This window comes from Mesoplodon mirus, assembly GCF_964341445.2.
Source record: "Mesoplodon mirus genome assembly, chromosome: 12".
Classification (NCBI taxonomy): Eukaryota; Metazoa; Chordata; class Mammalia; order Artiodactyla; family Ziphiidae; genus Mesoplodon; species Mesoplodon mirus.
The window spans coordinates 34,201,303-34,221,878 of NC_138988.1; the positions used below are offsets into that span (position 1 = coordinate 34,201,303).

Genomic DNA, 20,576 nt, shown 5'->3' on the forward strand with positions numbered 1-20,576 from the left:
TGATTCCCTGTTCTCTATCACTGTATGTCATTCATTGAAATAAGCAAAAATTTCACATGCTTGATTTTAATGCCGCCCATGAATTATGTAGGATTTAAGCTGCGTTTTCTCACACTTACATATTCAGACTTGAAAAAAAATGATAACCATATAAATATGTGATTTTATCCTTGCAGAAAATCCCCTTCACTCTATAAAAGAAGGCATTGACGGGCTAATCTTTATTTCAGAATATTTTAATTAAAAAAAGCAGTGCGATTGTTTCCTCTGTGATATTTCCTATGTGGATAATTCAATTTCCTGAATTCTGGAAAATACAAAGTCTCCCCCTCAGTCGCTTCTTTGTACCTAGGTATGCTGGATATGTGAGCGGTGGGTGGACCTGAGAGACAGGTAATGACGTTGGCAAAGCCCGAGCCCCAAGTTGCAGGTCCAGACAAATCTCAGAACCTTCTGTGGTTGTCTTTAGGTAGCAGGGAATTGAAATGCCCAATCCTGGTTTCTGACGTGATGGCTGCTTAATCCTACCTTCTAAGCATTTTGATGATAAGGACTAGAGCTAGGAATGGGAGGATTATCCAGTTTCAAATAAAACAAGGACAAATTTATATACCCCTGACCATTCTTAAAATTTGCCTATTCAAGCCAGTAAGCAAATGTACAGAACACAACAACAATCCACTGGGGTTACTCCCAGCCCACCCAGATTTCAGACTAAATCTCTTGCTCTGATTGAGTGTGTCCTCATCATTCCGTGAATTACAGGGCTTTCAGGGTCAGATAAGGATGGGAACTTTTAACTATTTCCTAAAACCAAATGTAGCCATGCAATCCTGTGGTTCTGCCATTACACTTCTTATGGCTTGAAAAACAACCATCTTTCTTTCAAAAGGACCAAGGAAGGTCAGACCATAGGACAGTTTTGTGTCTTTGTACCTGCCAGGATGGGTAGTGACATTTCAGTGGTCCTCCATAGTGTGGGAGGAGAGAATGAATAAATGGATTAAGGAAGGAAGAGAGGGAGGCACAGGGGCATCTCACCCTGAGGCCCGGGGCGGGGCCGGGGTGGGGGGGTGGGGATGTGGGGGTGTGGGGGGGTTTTGGCGTTGGCAGTGGGAGGAGGATACTCAAGCATTCCCTGCCAGATGCTGGCTCAATGCAGGGTAAACAAAGGGATTATGTAAATACGGGTTTAAAAAATTTTAATGCACATTAGCATTCAGAAGGGTAAAGCCATTGAGCTCTTAAGCCTAATGATAAAAACATATCTTGGGAACATTTTAAGTCTGGAAATACTCATGCTAAGGCTAGGGAAGCTGGGTTTGGAAATATGTGTTGATTCTCACTAAAAAGTGGTATTTTTCAAATCGTCCCATTTTTAGTTCCTAGTTGCCTCTCAGAAATGTCCCAGCTCAGAATCATTCCTTGCTCCCTTAGTGTAGGAGAATCGTGTTAAATATTTGGTTTTTAAATAATCCCCTTGCAAGATCTTACATCTGTAAATGAGAAGGTGTATATTTATATTTTAAAACCAAAATGGCTCTTAAATTTTGTGTTTCAAACCAAATTTTAGGTTGATTTTTTGGAATTTACAAAATGATAACATGTAAGGGTTATATTTATACCCATATGCCAGACTATGTTGAAGTATCTGTATCTGTTTTTTCTGTGCTTTCAAGTTATTGGTGACCAAATTTATATTGCTTGCACATTGTAAATTATATTTTTAAACTGGGGGTAAATTGTCACAGTTAATTTCTGGTGATATGAAAGCCAGTTTCTAATGATACAAAGCTATGTTGATTGATCCTCAACCGTGACATCATGGATGGAATCAGCTCCAGGGAAAATGATGTTAAAAGCAGCAGCAATGATTAGAGTAGAGAATCTCTGATCAAAATGTGAATTTGGGCTTAGGCTAACAGCTTTATTACAAACTAAAAGGAAGGTTTCTGTTGAACCAAACCAAATTCTCTTTTATTTGAGAATGAGGGAATTGACAAAACTTCTCCCCTTTTCTATCCATCAAAAGGAGGGAAGGTTGCTGCATTAATCCATCAAATACTTTAGACCTGTTTATCATTCACACAGTCACTGGATTTGGGTTTAAACAGAAGTGATTTTCTTGACTTGACACATTTAAATATTCACGTGTTTTGAAACAGATAAACTTGATGATTCCAAAGAAAAAGATATGCTCACATGCAGGGACAGATAAAAACATGCAGTTGTTTTCTGAGTGACTGCACTGTACTTACATCCAGTAGACCATGGGCACCATCGCTGCTCTCCTTGTTGGCCCTGCACATGGCTTGATAGTCATAAAGGGTAACTCTATAGAAGAGAATGGAAAGGAGCTTCACTACATGGGAAAACACGAGAACCAAATGATGCTGTGGACCAACCAGCAAGGTGAACAGTCACTAACACCACCAGCCAGTGCAGCAGTGACAAACACAAGTCAAGGCAGGCCTAACAAGGGTGACAATCAAGGGACACAGCAAAGTCCAGGACTGGAGACACAGTCATGTCACACTTGGAACTTAAAGAATAAAGAGAATAAAGGTATCGTTGGGATGGAGAGTTGGGAGAAGAAACCCCCCAACTTGACCAAATAGTCATTTTGGTTTGAACAATGACGACTTGCATGGACCAGGATACTCCAAAGAAATATGCTCTTTTAAAGTGAGTTCTGGGCCCCTGATGAAATCCACATGGACCATGTCTGCAAGGTCAAGGAGAGCTGGGAAGGGCCACTTTGAGTTAAGAAATGGCAGGATCCTCTGTCTCTTTTAAGCACTAGGAAATAGGCTTGGACCAAGATAAAGCTAACACTTTGACAATTTGTTGGAAACCAGCTGGCTCATTGGTTGTTAACCCCCCTTCCATTACCACCACCATGGTAGTGAATATATGTATACTCACTACTAAGTATGCTTTCGAAAACAGTGCAGTTTATGAAACAGGAAAATGGACATCTTTTTCTCCCTTGGTGATAAAAATACAGCTCTCCTCCCAGTTATGATCTTTACTCATTTGCAAAGATGTTTTACTTTATAATTTTTACAGATATTTTAGTTTCCTATTAACACCTTTACAAAGTAAAAAAGAATGGCAATTTCCAGCAGCAAGTTAAGAGCTTTTAGATGGAGCGAACACCTTATCCCAAAGGAGACATGCATTTCGTCCCTCCCCCAAGCTCCTCTTCCCACTATTCCTGGCCCCCCAAAGGAGAGACACTTAAAGTCCAGCCTGAGTTATGTTAACAGCTGCCAGATGACATGTTAATACTGTAATACATGAACTTCTAAATGACTGGAAGGAATTCTCCCTACAGGAATATCTTTCTGAAATAATACAGTGCGTAATGTGAAGCATACTTAACACTGTGCTGGAAATGTACACTAGAATAGAAGTTCCAGGGCTTCCCCGGTGGCGCAGCGGTTGAGAGTCTGCCTGCCGATGCAGGGGACACGGGTTCGTGTCCCGTTCCGGGAAGATCCCACATGCCGCGGAGCGGCTAGGCCCGTGAGCCATGGCCACTGAGCCTGCGCGTCTGGAGCCTGTGCTCCACAATGGGAGAGGCCACAACAGTGAGAGGCCTGCATACCACAAAAAAAAAAAAAAAAAAAAAAAAAAAAGAATAGAAGTTCCATGCTGCAGGACTGGGGTTGGATCTGTTTCACACCTAGCACAGCACCCAGTATGGAGAAGGTATTCCAATTTAAAAGGTTGAATGCATGAATGATTGTCTGATTGCATGAATCTTGAATAGTCGATAACACAGCTGAGACTGAAGAGGTCAACTGCAAAATGTGATGTGAAGGCTTTCTCCTCTAGACAATAAATTAGAGATATCACACACACGGATTAAACCAAAGAGCATCTATGGGCACCAAGCAGAAAACTGGCCACTTGACCAAATTGAGATGGAAACCAGCTCCTGACCAGCACCACACAGGCATCATAGGCAGCAAAGCCCAAGAGCGTACCAGTGTCACACAATCTCCTGGCAAGTCCCCCAAAGCCCCTTCCTCTTCAGGACATTTCTAGTCTTGCTGACTGTCCTCTGGCTTTTTTCCTCCCAGCAGATGCAAGCAGAACCAGTGTATACTGACACAGAAATGAAGCCTATGAACCAGCCAAGTGCCTGGCTCAGGGAACTCCCTGAACAAACTTCTCACAGAAACGCTCATCATTGATGCAGCCCTGACACGAATTCAGCCACAAAATCAACTGCAGGCCAGGATGGACAAGTCTAATTGGCCCCTGACTGGCCTACCATGCCATAGTCTGCATCCTCAACAGGGGATTTTGGCAGGTGCCCTGGAAGGGCTTTCTAGGATTCGACAAGAATTATTATTAGCTTTATCCTTTTCCTACTGCCCAACTCTATCTCTGCAGCTGGAATTTGACTCAGAGCTGGCGAGAGGCAGCATGGGTTCAGTGGAACTTGAGTGTGTTTGGGGTCTTGTAGACATGGATGCAGTGTGGCCTTGGCTTAAAAGGTTGGTTCTGCCATTTATAATAGCAGGTTGCTTACTTCTGAGGCTTTATTTTTTCATTTATAAAGTGACTTCCAGAGATGTTCTCAGATTTAACTAATCAGTCATGTGGAAGTATACTGAAATATACTATGCAATGTGCTAGCCTTGTTATGACCGAAGGCCTAATTTTGTTCTTTGCTAGATTTTGGACTCTTAAAGCTACACTATTCCCAAAGGCCCAAGTGACTGGTAGTGTGACTTAATGATTAGCAAGCTAGCTTTGAAGTCAGTGACCTGAGCTCAAATCCTAACTCACCCATTTATTACAATTCTTTTTAACCCTCTTTGTGCCTCAGTTTCCTCATCTGTAAAATAGTGAGAATAATGGCTGCCTTATTGGGTGGTCGTGAGGATTAAATGAGATTATACACATGTACTGCCTTTAGCACAGTGCCTAGTACAGAGGAAGCATTCAACAGAAGGCAGGGCTGCAGCTGCTGTTATAATTTATTAGTCTGGTTTTCACTGCCATTATTAATTAATGGGGGTGGTGTTAAATGCATTGGGAATTGACTCAGGCTTTACCCAGCTGGCTGGAGGATGGGTAGGCCTCCTGGTCTTCTTAGCTCATTGGCATATATGATGCAATGTAAAATTCACACTTCTTACTGAAGGAACAGGCTCCTTCAGAAGTCATGCTGGGGTTATCAGCAGATGATGCGGCAACTTCTGTCCATGAGCTTCATAGCTGAGGACAGGGTAACAACAGCTAATGTCTACTGAAGTCTATTTAGCAATGGTGAGCAAGGTACTCTTCTAAGCATGTCCCTACAGGAGAGATTCTAATCATCCCCATTTCACACAGGGGCAAACCAAGTATCGGCTAGCCTAAAAATGTGCCCAAGTTCACACACCTAACAAGTGGCAGAGCCAGAATTAGATGGGGGCCATGCTGAGTCCACCTCACTCTGCCCTCTGCTCAGTAGCAGATTCTGACAGGTCCTAGGAAATGCTTAGAATTCAGCCCTGTGCCCCATCCCAGAGTCTTATTGGAATGTCACAGGGAATGCTACCCAAGATAAGGTCTCATAATCAATATCCAGAATCAACTTCCAACCCAAGCTGAGGTGATGTGATGGGGTCACCAGACCAGGCTGGACTAGCTGGCCAGGCTAGTGAGAGCCCCTTGCCATGGTAACCACCATGACAAACAGATGGCTGGAAGCTCAGGATTCTCCTTGAATCATTTTTAAAGGCTCCAGTTTACTTGTTGGGTCCAAACTCAATTGCTCTAGGGCAGCTTCCAGGCCAGGGTTCCTGCCTTTCATTTCACAAATAAGCTTTCCTGATCTGATTGCCACTGAGGAGGTTACAAAACAAACCTTCTCTCTCTTCTCCATGCTTAGACAGCTTTAACTAGATGTTGCAGAGACTTCCAGATTGTTGCCCTTTTTGAAGTGATTTTGTTACTGTTTTAAATAACTCCATTTTGTGGCTACCTGTATCCTGTTCGGCTGATTATAGTTAAAGAACATGATAATTGCCTGCTTTCTTTCGGGTCTAAAATAAGCCCCGAGCGTAGTGCCCAGCCCAAGATTGCTGCTGCACTGCTGCACTCAGCAGCAGGAGTTTATTCTTATTACAGATAACATGCCTTAATCCCCATGACATCACCACCAGGCCACTGCAACCGCGGGCTGCTGGGGAGACCTTATCATTAACATCTCTGTGCTCCCCAGATGGGTCTCTTTGAAACTTTGACAGAAGGCAGATACAGTCTCTGAAGAAGAAACCCAAAGCAATGCAAACCAAGCAAGGGCAACCCTATGTATCCTGTACTAGGTAGAGTCTTGGGTGTCAGGCTCGTGACATTAGGAATTGCTTAAATCCATTTTGCTGATTCTGCTCTTTTCCAACTAGACAAAAATCACGACCAAGAAAAAGATTTCTTCTAAAAATTAGAAGGTTGAATTTCAAAGGCATGAGTTCAGCTAATTTAAGCTGATTAGTAACGGTGGGGACCAGCATTTATTAAACACCTACTTTGTGCCCACGAGGCCAGGTACATTACCTGCAATGACTCTAACTCACTTTGGCTAAAAATTTGCCTCAAAACCAGTCTTGAAACAGCTTAATGTTTGCAAATATGGCCCTAAAACAGGACAGGGAGGCATCTGACACAGAGACCCGCTGAGGGACATATTTAAGCAATTTTGAATCAAAAAGTAGGAGAAGCAAAAGTGACTCACTAGGGTAGCATGTAAAAATATGTATCTTTTTTGAGCTATAAAATGTGTTCTCTGGGGCAGTTTTCAACTTGCAAGTGTCAGGGCATGGAGCAAGAACATAGGAAATTCTAAACAAAGGGATTGTCACCATGGGAAGTTTACTCATTCATACATCTTAGACAGCCATGAGAATGGAAAGCTCAGTCTGTTCCATCTGAATACAGATAGCAGATCCAGAAGGAGCTCTCCCGTCTCTCCTTTTTGCCTTGGTGGCCATCTCATCCCATAGCATCTTCTTACAGAGATTGTACTGTTCTTTATGATCAACACAGCACATCTAACACAGCAGAGGTGGTGAGTTGAAGCTGCCTTTGAACGCTCTGATGGAAAATCGCTAAAACAAATCTAGTTAATGAGCACCCATCATTAGAAGAGAATAAGTGCCATAAGGCTGCACCAGCTGGAAGCCCAGCACATAGGGTATTGGGGCTACTCAGGGTCCAGTGAAGAACCCTGAGAGGGGAGCCTCACTCATTCTATTGATTAAGCAGATCTATCAGCCCCAAATGCTTTTCATCAACAGGTGCTGAGACTATAAAAAGAAACAAAGTCGCAGATACTGACCACATCAACATCTCACCCAGGTAATAAAAGCAGTAACAATAAGAAATAATCGATTACTTTCTGCCAGTCAGGTATTATCTCTGATGTCAAGGGCATGGAGAGGAAACTAAGGCTCAGAAGGTGAAGTCGCTGTGGCTCTCCCAGCCAAATTTGCTTCAATCCTGTGGCACAGGATAACATGCACAGGTGCCTAGTAGGTGCACCTAGCCAGTGGCTTGTCTGCCCATTCAACTGCGCCTTGCATGAATATTAGCTTTCCTTGTTAAACTGAAGGGGAAAATGCAATTATGATTAATCCCATGTAGAAAAGGCTAAATTTCTTTTGCTTTTTTCTTTGAGTGAGATATAGAAGGAAACGGCTAAATTCTGCTTGGGGAATGAGTGAATGCAAAACCCACTTGAGGCAGGAAACTTGGATGCTAGAGGAGCATCCTTGGGCTCTGCCAAATGCCTGGCACCATGTGTACATTTCACAACAACTGCACCATGGTAATGCCTGAGTTGCGCTTAGCACAGTGTGGGGCATGCAACTGAGGCTCAGGATGTTAGAACCTAGGGATGTTGGTGTTGCCAGTGTCATTACTATTAGTCAAACCCAACAGGTGTTATCGAGTGCTCCTGCTGTCATTGCCTGGGGTCAGACATCATTGACAGATGCATTAGATGGTGGCTATGACCATTTGTGTTCAGGACTGCACAGGCATGTGGGGTGTGCAGAAAACTAGGAGTTAGGAATATAGCCTCATCTCTGGAAGGGTTTCAAAGTGGATGTCACAGGAAGCAGGATTCAATAGTTCGAGGTGGTCTGAAGCAAACTGGGGCATGATGGATGTGGCAGAGGCTATCATAGTCTCCCGACAGCCATTCTCCTCTCGCAATGAGCAGAACACCGACTTTTTGATATGCACATTTCCCAGGTTCTTTTGTAGGTAGGTGAGGCCATGTGATTAAGCAGAAGTATTATATGGAAGCAAAAGTATTGTATGGGAGTAAGTACTTAAATAAAGAAAGAAATTTTAAAAAGAAATTTTACTTGGCCTTTTGGACGTCCTAGAATCCTCCTGCCAGCCTAGTTTGCAGAACTAATGGCTGCAGCTCAGCAGCTATCTTGGATCATGAGGTAATCTTGAGTTTAAAAGCCAACTTAGAAGGAGGTGAAGAAAAAAAAGATGTGGTCATGTGTCCATGATGACAACATGAGGCCCCCAAATAAGTATTTTCATACTTCCTTCACATAAAAGAGAAAAAGACTCCTATGTTCTTTCACACTTTGTTATTTTGGAATTTCCTATTATTTCTAGTAGAACCAACTACTAACCAATACATTGGACTTCAAGTTTGAAAGACTTTTACTTTCTCTCAAAGCAAAACAAGCATGAATATGAACAAATATCCCTGCAGAGAATACTTTAGTCTTCTCCAACTATGGGAAAAGATGAGTGGTGACCAGGAAAACATGGTCTAGAATCTAGAATCCAAGAGACACGAGTTCAAATTCCATCTCCCCACACACTACTGTGGATGAATTTGAGCAAGTTACTAAAACGCTTGAAGCCTCCACTTGCAGTTCCTCTTTTGTCAAATGGCAATAATGATAGTAGGTATTTCATGGATTTGCCATGAGGATTAATTAAGGTAATGCATGCAAACTGCTTGGAATAATGCCTTGCCTGTACAGTTGACCCTTGAACAACGTAGGGGTTAGGGAGCTGACCCTCTATGTAGTCGAAAATCCGAGTACAATTTGCCCTCTGTAAACACAGTTTCTTCATATCCACGGTTCTGTATCCACAGATGCAACCAACCACAGACCATGTAGCACTTCAGTACTTACTATTTAAAAAATCCGTGTATAAGTGGACCCCCACAGTTCAAACCTGTGTTGTTCAAGGGTCAACTGCAATTAGTATTCAATAAATGAGACCTGTTGCTATTATGATGTAGATGACGGTGGCTATTGTTATTGTTGTAATTGGGGATCCTCAAGTAGCAGCTTTAGGGTTTTAAAGAGCAGTCTATTGGAATCCCCATGTTTCTGCATTCCAGAAAGTTTGGCCCAGAAACACACTTGTCCAAGCCAATCCGTCTTCTTGTTCCCTTCAATGCCACCTCTGACAAAGCATACTTCAGTGGACACAGTCAGGCCAACAGGAAGCCAAGAAGCCATTACATTCCTTACATGAGTTGTTGAGTATTAGACATCGGTGGAGCAGTCGGCATTAGAGCAGCCATCCAAACATAACAGACTTCTCCTCTAACACTCTCTGGATTCCAAGGCCAGGGCATTCGCTGAAATGTAACGCAATCACCAAAGACAGGGAAAGCTCCAGTCACCCGCCATGGAGCCAGTGCAGTTCCATCATATGGAGACAGGGGTAGAAATGGTCCAAGTCTTGAATCCTACCTGACGACTCACCTTTTTAGAAAGGCAATTTAGAAGGAGCTGCCACAGGGAATTCTACACAAGTTGACTATGTTAATGAATGTGTAGGGGGTGAGGTGAGGAGGACGTTCACCAGGCCCCGAAGGGAAAATACGAACAGCCTTGGAGGGGTGAAAGCTCAGGCATGCTGCGCCTCACACATAAAACAAACAAAACAGAACAAAACGGAAAAGACACAACCAAGAGGGATAGGAATTCTCAGTAGCTCCCAAAGCAAAAACAAATTATTAGCAAGCAGTTCATTTCTCTGCAAGTCAAGGGCCAGGTGTGCCCCATTGGTCTTTCCTTCCTCGAGCTTACTTAAATACACAAAGAACAAGGGAAGACCCTTTGGCAGAAACCACAAGGATGTTTGGTAAAAACATGCATTATTCCACTTAACCCTCACTGCAGGTATGAAAATCACTCTTTCAATTTCATTTTGCTGCAGAGAAAACTGAAATTATGGAGTTAAAGTTGCCAAAAGTCAGGCAACTTTGAAGTTGGGCAGCACCTAGACTGGCACCTGGTGCATTTAACTTAGTATTTCTTGACCCTGACTGCACCTGAGAATCACATGGATGCTTTTAAAAAGCATAAATGCCTGGGCTCCATCCCCAGACAAATCTAATATGAATCTCTTGGGATACAGCTGGAGCATGGGTGTGTTTTAAGACCTCGCCATGGGTGCTAGCTGAGTCCAGGCCCACAGGCCCACCCCCAACACTATGACTGCTGTACAGTAACTACCTTTTGGGGGTCATTGGTGATTTTAAAAAGAAGAGAAGAAAATTAAAAAAAAAAAAAAAGATTTCAGACATTTGGAGCTCTTATCCAAGACCTAATCTTACCTCCTATTTGTAGTAGCGTTGCAATTTGCAAAGCATTTTCACTTCTCTTATTTCAGGTGATTCTCACAAAATCCCATCTCACCAGAATTCCTATTTTGGTGGCAAAGAAACTGAGGCCCAGAGAAACTGAGGAATCTGTCCACGGCCACAGAGTGGCCATTCTGAGGCTCAACCTGAAGTCTTCATATTTCAAGTCCAGTATATCAAAGAGGCCCTATGAGGAATCTTGGACTCTGCTATGACCAGCTATATATATTTTTTCTCACTTTTCCCTGGATATTTGACATTGAGTTCCATCACTGGGGGCAAGAAGGGGTGGGAAAATAAATGAATTACTGTATAATAAGAAATATTTTGAAACTAGATTTTCTCTTAGTATTGTGAGAAGGGCAAAGTCACTGCCAAGGCCAGCAAGGACAGCCATGGACTGTGGCTTTTGAGAAATATGAATACAAGGCTCTTACTGGACATGAACTTGAGTTAAAAGAGAAAAGCAGCTAAAATGAAAAGCCCAAAATGAGTCAGGGCCACTTAGGGAGTCCATTTACTTTCCATGGTAAGAATAAAAAAGTATTTCAAGTCCTCTGTTTGAAACACAAAATGCTGACCTGGAATATGGTATCTTATGTGAAAGTATGTGAAGCCTGGGGAATTGGCTTGGTTTAACAATTTATCAGCTTCAGTTAAAAGAAATCTGGGTGATCTTATCACTCGGCTGGCCTCCATCCTGAAAGTTCTGCTTGCCCAGATAAGTCACTGCTGGGCCAACATCCTCCTTGGCTATCCTTCACTTTGTCTCAAACAAAACTGAAGCAAGTTCCATGCACTACACAATGTTACTGTACATAGAACCAGGTAAAGGGGAGAGGCTAGAAAATTCTCCCTGTGCTTAGACTGCAGGATGTTTGAATCCAGCTCCGTTATATAGAGACAAGTTCTTAACCTTTCCAAGCCCCATTATTTCCATCTATCAAATAGGTATATATATACCCAGATCCAGCTTCATGGGCACGTGGCCTGTGTAACTGGACAGAACCCTGCACTTAGAAGGGCTGCGTGCTTTGTTTAATGCTCTGCTGTTGCCATCTTGAAACTCTCAATAATTTTTGAGCGAGGGGCAACACATTTTCATTTTGCACTGGTCCTGTTTATACCTGTCTCACAAGTTGTTGGAAAGGACTGCAAGAAGTAAGATCTGCAGTTGCAACCTAGGTCTGGTATGTGGTAGGTGCTCTGGGAAGGTAGCCACTGCTACCTTCATTATTTTCACATTGCTGAGGCTATTGGTATGTTATTTGGCCCTGGGCACTATGTCATCTGTAAGTTGGGTGGACAGAGTCAAGTCAGAGACTCAGCCTAAGTGACCAAGAGTGACCACTTTACCTCTTAGATGGTTTGCACATGCTGCTGAAGAACTTTCTCAAAACTCCCTCAAGTTGGTAATTTGTCCACACAAATCAGTGACTTCCCTTCCTCCCACATGGCAATGTAGATGCAGAAATGGATGTTCTTTCCCTCTGATGGCACCTAAGTAGAATGGCCATCGGGTCACCAGGTAAGTGGCCAAAGAATCAAGGAAAGAGCCCATGCCAAGTAGGCAAGCATCGCCTTGCTTTAGAGAGAGAGGCAGTGACTATGGACCACTGGAGAGAGAGATAAAAGGGAGGTTGATAAAGGGAGATGGTGTTCTTTACTTTGAGCTCTGCCTTTCTGAAGAAGATGGTTTGTAGGGCTCTTGTGTATGAAAGGTGTTTCTTTAGAAATGGGTGTAAGCAGACCAAATTAAGAAACTTTGTGCCAGGGTGCACTGTCTAATATGCTGAGATGTCTGCTATGTGAATGGATCCTGAGCTTTACCAGGGCTCAGCCATGTCACCAAAGCAACTTAACCTCCATGTATCCTGTGTTTGGGGGTGGGGTACAGTTTACCATGGTGCCTGACATCTGTCCCAGGACACTGTTACTTTTGGCTACATCCTTTCAGTGCTTCTGAAATACAGATCTTCTCTGAATAAAAGGACTGTCAACCTTATTTTCTGAGTAAACATGCTGGAAAGGGCAAGGGCTTGAACGTCTGAGTTCCAGGAGGACCTCAGTACCCCAACACTGGATGGAGACCCCATCACCAGGTGTCATGGGAAGCCCATTGAGAATTGTGTGAATGTAAAATTAAAAAAAAAAGCATCACCTGGTGCCAAGTAAAAAGCTAAGTCAAAGATCCACAAAAACAAAAATCATAGCAGCAGCTAGCAATTACTGAGCCCTTAATATATGCCAGGCACCGTGTCAGAACTTTATGCTTATTATTATCTCATTAACTCTGACAGCAACCTTTGCAAGTAATTATTATTATCATCTTCATTTTCCACGTAAGGAAACCAAAGCTTGGGGAGGTAACATGACTTATTCTAAGTCATGCAGCTAGTAAATGTCAGAGCCTGGATTTGAACCCAATCCACCTGACTCCAAAACCCAAACTCTCATTGCTGTCCTGGCCTCATGAGGGGGCCTTTCAAAGAAGCCTAGGAGGTTTGTCAAGTAATTCCCAAATGATAGCAGTTGCTGTTAAAATTTAGTAGAGAGTCCCAGCACTCCTCTTTTCTCAAATATGCCAGCTACTCTTGTGAAAGTTCTAAATTCATGTCAACTATATTTCACCCACATTAAGGAGAAGTCTAGGAATTTAAAATTCTGCTATAACCTTTTCTTTCTCCCACCAAACTGTTTGAAAGGAATATCTAAGAGGGAAGAGGAAAAAAAAAAAGTCATTTTGTTAAAAAAGTTGAAAAATATGCTTTCAAATGAGAAACATGTGTGTGCTTATTCTTCCTCTTTTGTCTCTCCCTACCCCCACCAAGTTGAAAACAAGCTAACACAATACGAATGTACATATCCACATAAAGATACAAGAAACCAGTGGTGCCCTGGATGGCAGACAATCCAGCAGAGCAACCCAAGCCCAGCTCCAAGCCCAGTTTTCAAGCTTATGTACAATGACTCCTGGCAAAAGAAGGGAAAAAATGTACTTGAATTTTAAAGAGGGAATCGAGCAGGGGTGAACACTCAGGCAGGCTGGAGAGCAAGTGTGTCAGAGATTGCAGAAGTGCTGGAGTCATGCCATTTAAAAATATCATTTCTTGTTTCCTTGTTTCTGGCACAAACAAGCTACGGAATCTCAAAAATTGGGTCATCATTTTTGAATTCCCTGCTTTCAGCACAGCACTCAGTTGGTCTTACTGACTAGCTTAAAAGTCTGATTTCCTGTGCTAACACTTCCTGGCCATTCAGCTGGGGGGGAGTAATAAATTGGGGGGACTGTCTTTCCCACTGGCAACCAATGTGCAATAGTTCTCACAGGTGAGCCTAGGTCCATCCTTGCATTTCCTGATATCATATATTTAACAGCATCATATATGTCCAGGAAAGCACCACTAATGAGCCACCATTCTCCCTGGGAGGCAAAGGGAAGGGAGACAGGTTGACTCCTGGGGGGACAAAACTGGCATCCTGATCTCGCAGGGTGACGATCTTTCTCATTGGCTTTGGTGTTCCCAAGAGCATGGCTGGCTTGCCCACGGGGGATGTGGGGCTGTGAGGAAACCATCCTATACGAGCTTCACTTAGGGTCAACAAGAGCCCTCACAACTCAATTGAGTGGTCCCTACCACCAATTTTAGCAATTCTAGCAACAGATTTAAACTTACCTCCATCTGGGAGCAGGTTTTGTGAACTTTTACATGATTTTCTAAAATTATATCGAGTTTCTAAACATCACTTCCCATCCCTAAGTTCCAGATTTCTAGCAAGCTGCCCCAGTTTGTCAGTGTGAGACAAGACACCCTCCTCCTTTTGACCAGGTGAAAATGCTTCCTACTTCTCTGCAATCACTTGTTTCAGACCAACATAATCACCTCCCAGTGCAGGCTCTGACTTCAGGGCCAGACTCTAATAAATGCTATGCTAAGGGAACAGGGAATGCATTGTGAGCTGAGTTTCTGAGACTCTTTAACACTCATGCAAAAGGCATCAAATTTCAGAAGATCTTCTGGAGCATGAACACAGTCATGGGGTCAAGTCTGGGCTTGCTTTATTTGACCTTGGTTTGTTTTATTTTATTTAGGCAAACTTTCTCGGGGGATGCAAGGAACCATAAAATCCCTTACCTTTTAAAGGAGCCCATTGTTAACAATTTGTTCATCACAGCTCCCTCCACCTCACCAAAAAAGTCTCCAGTCTGCGGGGAAGAAAAGAAGACCCATGAGGAAGTGTAGATAAATAATGTGCCCAAACACCAGAGAAGAAATAAAAACGGGCACACTCTGTGTCCTGGAGCTGACAGGGGCAAAAAGCAGGTTTTCAGGACTACTGTTACATAACAGCGGAAAAGGTCTTAATAGTCATGAGAAGTTATGGGAGTACAGAGCAAACTAATAAGCAGATGTGAATATTCCAAATACGTGGCAGGGGCGAGGGGGCGGGGTAAGGATGACATTGCATAACACGTGCTGAGTGTTGTAATTAAAACACACATGCACACGTGTGCACACACATGCGCACAAGCACACATGCATGCACCATTACTCTTGGATGGAGGGAGTAGGCATTAATCTGCTCTCAATCCCTTGTGATTAAAACACTACTTCATACAGACAGAAACAGGCTGTGAAAGGGCTTCCTAAGCAGTAATAAAAAGAATTGTTTATAATTCCTAAATGACCTGTTTAGGGATATATAGCAGTCTTCTTCATCGGCTCTATAAATTTCCTACAGCAGAGAATATGTCCTTTCTCTAAATTACTTTCTGAGGAACACCCTCATTTTGTCCATAGTCAGTTAATATGTTGACCAAGAATGAAGCTGTCCAGCCCTGCGAAAAGAAGGCTCGGCCAATCAAACTTCCAATGGCCGACCCCAGCTCTGGGGCTGTCTTCAGGGCACTGGAGGCCTACCAGTCCTTCCCCAGCATCAGGTTGACACTCCTGCAAGTCCAGTTCTTGGTGCTGGCCGAGATTTGCCAACTCTGAATGGTGGAATGAAGGATTAACATCCTCGGGCATCCCTCCAGATTCCTGGAGACACTATCATCAATGTCCCAAGGGGGAGGGTGTATCCAATACAGCAGAACAGAGCTTGGAGCAACAGCCTTCCTCTGCCAACACCCTGGAAGGGGCCAGTGTAGATCAGTAGAGAACCCCCATCTGTACTGTGGGTGCTCTGAGGATTTATAGCTTATGTGGAGGTGGGTGGATGGCATTACACTCAGAGCCCAAATTATATAAATTCCATAGGCTTTGTATGATATTAACTAAATCCTGATTCCATTACAACGCAGTGACCTCAACAAGGCTCCTAGGAGTTTTCAGGCAGAAAGGCACATACAGACTTCGCCAAAAAGTCAGAAAAGAGAGGAGGAGAGAAGGAAATGACATTTCACTGACTGAAGGTCAAGCATTGCCTTTTTCACTCCAGGGACACTTGAACATTTGGCAAACTCTCTGGGTATGTGCTGCTGCTGGGAGCAAGAAGGACATTTGCATTTCTTGTGTGTAAATATGCCAGTATCAATGGAACTGGTTGTAAGATGAAGAAGAATTAGCTTAATTGGAGTACAGGAAACCAGACATCAAACAAGCTGAGGCAGGGCAGGCCCACAGGCTCCCTGGGCTATTCTATCCAGAAATGAAGCACGGATCAGAGCCCACATGTAGTGGCCATGGCTTGGGAAAGGGTCACTATTTCAGCGGTTCACTTTGTTGGTTGGTCCAAGACTCACCACTGGAAGACACTGTCATGTCCTTCCTCCCCCAGGATCAGGTTCCCACCTTCAGCCCTCCATGATTATGGCAGGATGACAGAGCTCTTCCTCACAGGGGATTGATTTGGTTTCTTACTCCTCCCAGACACACGGACATATTACTATAGGCCTATGGCCAGTACTGCTCCCAAGACACTGGCCTTGTTTCATGGGTTCACCTTTCCTATCTAATGTCCATCAACTGTCCAACATCCAGTGATGTCCAGCATCTGAGGAGACCGTGTATGGGCAGCTTGAGTCTCAACTGTGTAACTGTCACCCACCAAAGGTGCATTTAAAATCTCACAACATGGGCTTCCTTGGTGGCGCAGTGGTTGAGAATCCGCCTGCCAGTGCAGGCGACACGGGTTCAATCGCTGGTCCGGGAAGATCTTGCATGTTGCGGAGCAGCTAAGCCCGTGCACCACAACTACTGAGCCTGTGCTCTAGAGCCCACGAACCACAACTACTGAGCCCACGTGCCACAACTACTGAAGCCTGCACGCCTAGAGCCCATGCTCTGCAACAAGAGAAGCCCGCGCACCACCACGAAGAGTAGCCCCTGCTTGCCGCAACCAGAGAAAGCCCACACGCAGCAATGAAGACCCAACACAGCCAGAAACAATAAATAAATAAAATAAAATAATAAAATAAATAAATTGATAAAAAGAAAATCCCACAGTGTTCTCATAGATAAGAGGGGAAACTGAAGCACAGTTCCACATGTTACCTCGAGCCAGTGTTCACAAATTAACGAGCCATTGAGCTTAGACACTAAGGAATCATACTTAAAGACAATTAATTAATTTATTAGGCATTAATGGGTCTATCGCACTGTTGACTATTAAAATATTTTAAATGATTTAAATGAGACTTCATTATAAAATGCTAGTACCCTCAAATATTAGAGTTAGAAGAAGCCCTCTTTAGTCAACCATCCTCCTTTTATAGAGCCGGCCAGGAGTCCCTGGCAGGCTAAGTGATGCACCCAAGATCCCAAAACTAGTTGAGGAAGAGAGCTTGCATCAGAAACCATCTGCCTCCGCCTCTGGTGTTACTTTACTACACTACAGTGCTAAACTTGTCTGGATTTGACTTTCTTTTAACATGCTAATTTCATTTCTAATTGCAGAAAAAGTTGTCAGCCACCAAGTTTTAAAGGAGAAACCCGTGTTTCTCTATTACAATGCTATTGATTTTAACTCTTATTTTGATTTCCAAATATCAGTGGAGCTTTCTTTGCTGAGCACCCTAGCTTGGTTTCTTTCCATCTCTCCCTCCTGCCCCTGTACTGCACACAGCTCAATCAAATGAAAAACATTCTTCCTCTATATGTGGATTCTTGTCCCTCTGTGTTGAGAACCCAAGTTAATCCTTGAGCTCAGATAACTAATTTTTAAAAAGTAAGAACCAGAAAGAAAGCCATAAAGAATAATTACGTTGACATACATAAATACATACATATATTTGTGTATATATATAAATTACATATATATAAAGATAAAATATCAAAATATTAAAAGGAGGAAACCTCCTTAAAATTGCCCAAACTCTTTCAGGCACCTCCATGCTCAAGGCAAAGAGTTCCATAAACTGAACATTTTATGAGTGAGGGAGCAGACCCTGGGCTCTGCCCCCCTCCCCTACCTCTCCTCTCCGGAGGTAAAATCTCTTTGGGGCCTGCTGAGAAGTAGGCTGTGACATTCTTAAAGGGATGGAAATAAGGTTTTATAATCTCCTGCTATTACCTCTTAAATACAGATCATGTCTCAAAGTTTCAACACCATAATTCGTTCCCCCTGACCCAAGCACAGTCTGGGATCCTTACTTTGAGTAGGTAGAAATTTCTCACTCACTTGTGTGTAGTCTTCAGACACCAGAATAAATCCATTATTGTCTATGAGGTAACAGTTCACAGTCTAGAAAATAAAAACACCACAGTTTCAACTTTGGGTCCTCAGACTGCTTTTACACGAAATGACGTACTCCCAACCTGAAAAACACCTATTTTAGGCTGTTTTGGGAGAACTGGAAATGCCTGCTGGCTCTAGGAGTTAAGGCTGTGGTTAAGCTAACCCCAGCATATACTCTGCAAAACTAATGATCAAAAATAAAACACGAAGCAAGCCTTGAGCATCCCAGATTAGGATAAAAAGAATATACATTTTAAAGTTATGCATTACAGATTATCTTCCTTTTTAAAAATTTTTATGACCTGAATAATATTTCCCAGGAACAAAGTGTCCAGAGGCCCCCGAGCCTGTATTCATGGTGGTTGAAGTACAGCCTGTTTTGAAAGCAAAACGCCAGCACAATGCCATTACTCTAATGATGTATTAATGAAAACACCGTGTCAGCTCAGAAGACCATCAGGGGACCAGGTAATATTTTTTAATTTGTTCATAGACTTCGGCAGGAGGGAAGGGGCAGAACTTCTGTTAAAGGGTCCCCTCAGGCCTCCTAAAGGTTTTCAAACTGTGTTTTTAATTGGGAGCTGGATTTGGGGGCAGGGCTGTTAGCTTTTGGTAGCTCAGATTTATAAATTGTAGCAAGGTAAGCCCAAACCTCTGCTTCCCCCACGCTACTTTAATCTCAAGTGAATGATTTGCTACAGGCTAAGTCTTAATTACAGTGCTGTGGAGTTTAAATTTAAGGTTTAATTCCGTCCTTGATGTAACTCAGTTTCTATTTATTGCAGCTTTACATACCGGCTGCAACATTTAATTTGTAACATATCTTTACCCTGAGCTAAATTCCCCTAGCTCCAGACCACTGCAGGGCTGGTGTTTTCTGGGACATTTACCTATCTGTGTAGTCGATTTTAGTGAGGCACAAAAGTATAGCAGTAAGTTGGTCAGAAAGATGCATCCTTTATTAGTAGGCAATGGTGGAGAATCGGCAGAAAATTAAAAGCCCTGCTAGCATCTTTTAGAAACGAGTCGGCTGCTTTGGTGAGCAAGGGTTTCTCTTGGTTATCCCAAGGGGCCAGATGAATGACTTGGTCACACTCTTGCTGTTCAAAGAAGCTCTTAGCTGCAAGGAGACTACTTTGTCCCTGGTGGGAGTCTTGACAAACTTTCTCCTTTTTTAGGACACAGCACTATGAAAGCACTCATAGCGTTCTGCTGTCCAATATGGCAGCCACGAGCTACATGCAGAGTTAAACTTAATTTTAAGTTAATTGGGTCATATTTGAAAAATCTATACCCTTGTTTATTTGAGGATCCTGATTGTCATTTTTCAGATATAGACCCTGGTGCAAAGGGAGGTTAACCTCCTTTCAGTCATGCATGTTGAGCATGGAGTGGCCTCCATATTAAAATACTGACTCTCCAAATCCTTGCAATTGCATAGAGATCCAAAGTCATCATAACTCACCCTCTATCCCTAATTATAAAGTGAGTTCCTATTCAAACATCCCTAGCCAACTGGTATTGCTGCTATTAGACCTATATCTTTGGTCAATCTCTGTTTGTCTAATGTTGTAAATATTAGACAGTACAAAGCAAACAGATTATAAAGTCAACTGAAAATCTTTGGAAAGAGGCAATATTTCATGAAGTCCATGAAAGTGATATTGGAGATCAGCTCCAATTACAAAGGAAGCCGTTGGCACATTAGTATCTGTCAGAGGTAACACATGAAGAAGGAAAACATCACCACAGATAACATGAAAGATGCTTCCAAAGAGAATGATTTCAAAAGCAAGGGACTAAGAGAAGCTCCTGGGGAAACTGATCAAACTCCACTACATTTGACCTTCCTTGTGATCACTGATCACTCTGAGAAAATCAAATATAAAGTGAAGGATTCTATATTGTGATTTTTATAATTTTATCAGAAATATTATACTCCCTACTCCCAAACCAAATGTGTCCTTTGTTTATAGAATTAGAGTATGACTGCAATTATAATTTAAATTTGTTAAATAAAAGAAATGTATTTTCACCATTTCCACTTTATTTAGAGACAAAGCTTCAATGAAATGTTTCATTATTTGCCATAAATGTTTGGTTCTTTCCCCACCCTCATTTCTTGGAAATGAGGACCTCTGTGCTCCTTATAATGGCCAGCATTGGGTGGAATCAAGGTTGGATTGGCCATTAGGAGACTCACTTCTCAGGTATCCACCTTTGTTCCCACTCTCTTCTGGTGTGGAAGGCACAGAGG

The 20,576-nt window shown here is 42.8% G+C and overlaps 1 protein-coding gene across 1 annotated transcript in view; it reads right to left on the bottom strand.

Moving 5' to 3' along the window:
* CACNA2D3 (calcium voltage-gated channel auxiliary subunit alpha2delta 3) overlaps positions 1 to 20,576 on the bottom strand; it is a gene marked incomplete at both ends in the record, with an annotated part of 792,926 nt that overhangs the window by 65,795 nt on the left and 706,555 nt on the right. Inside the window, 3 exons of the mRNA XM_082637213.1 lie at positions 2,259 to 2,334; positions 14,776 to 14,846; positions 18,263 to 18,325. Of these exons, the coding sequence (XP_082493339.1) occupies positions 2,259 to 2,334; positions 14,776 to 14,846; positions 18,263 to 18,325 (210 nt within the window). The remainder of the gene's footprint in view (positions 1 to 2,258; positions 2,335 to 14,775; positions 14,847 to 18,262; positions 18,326 to 20,576) is intronic.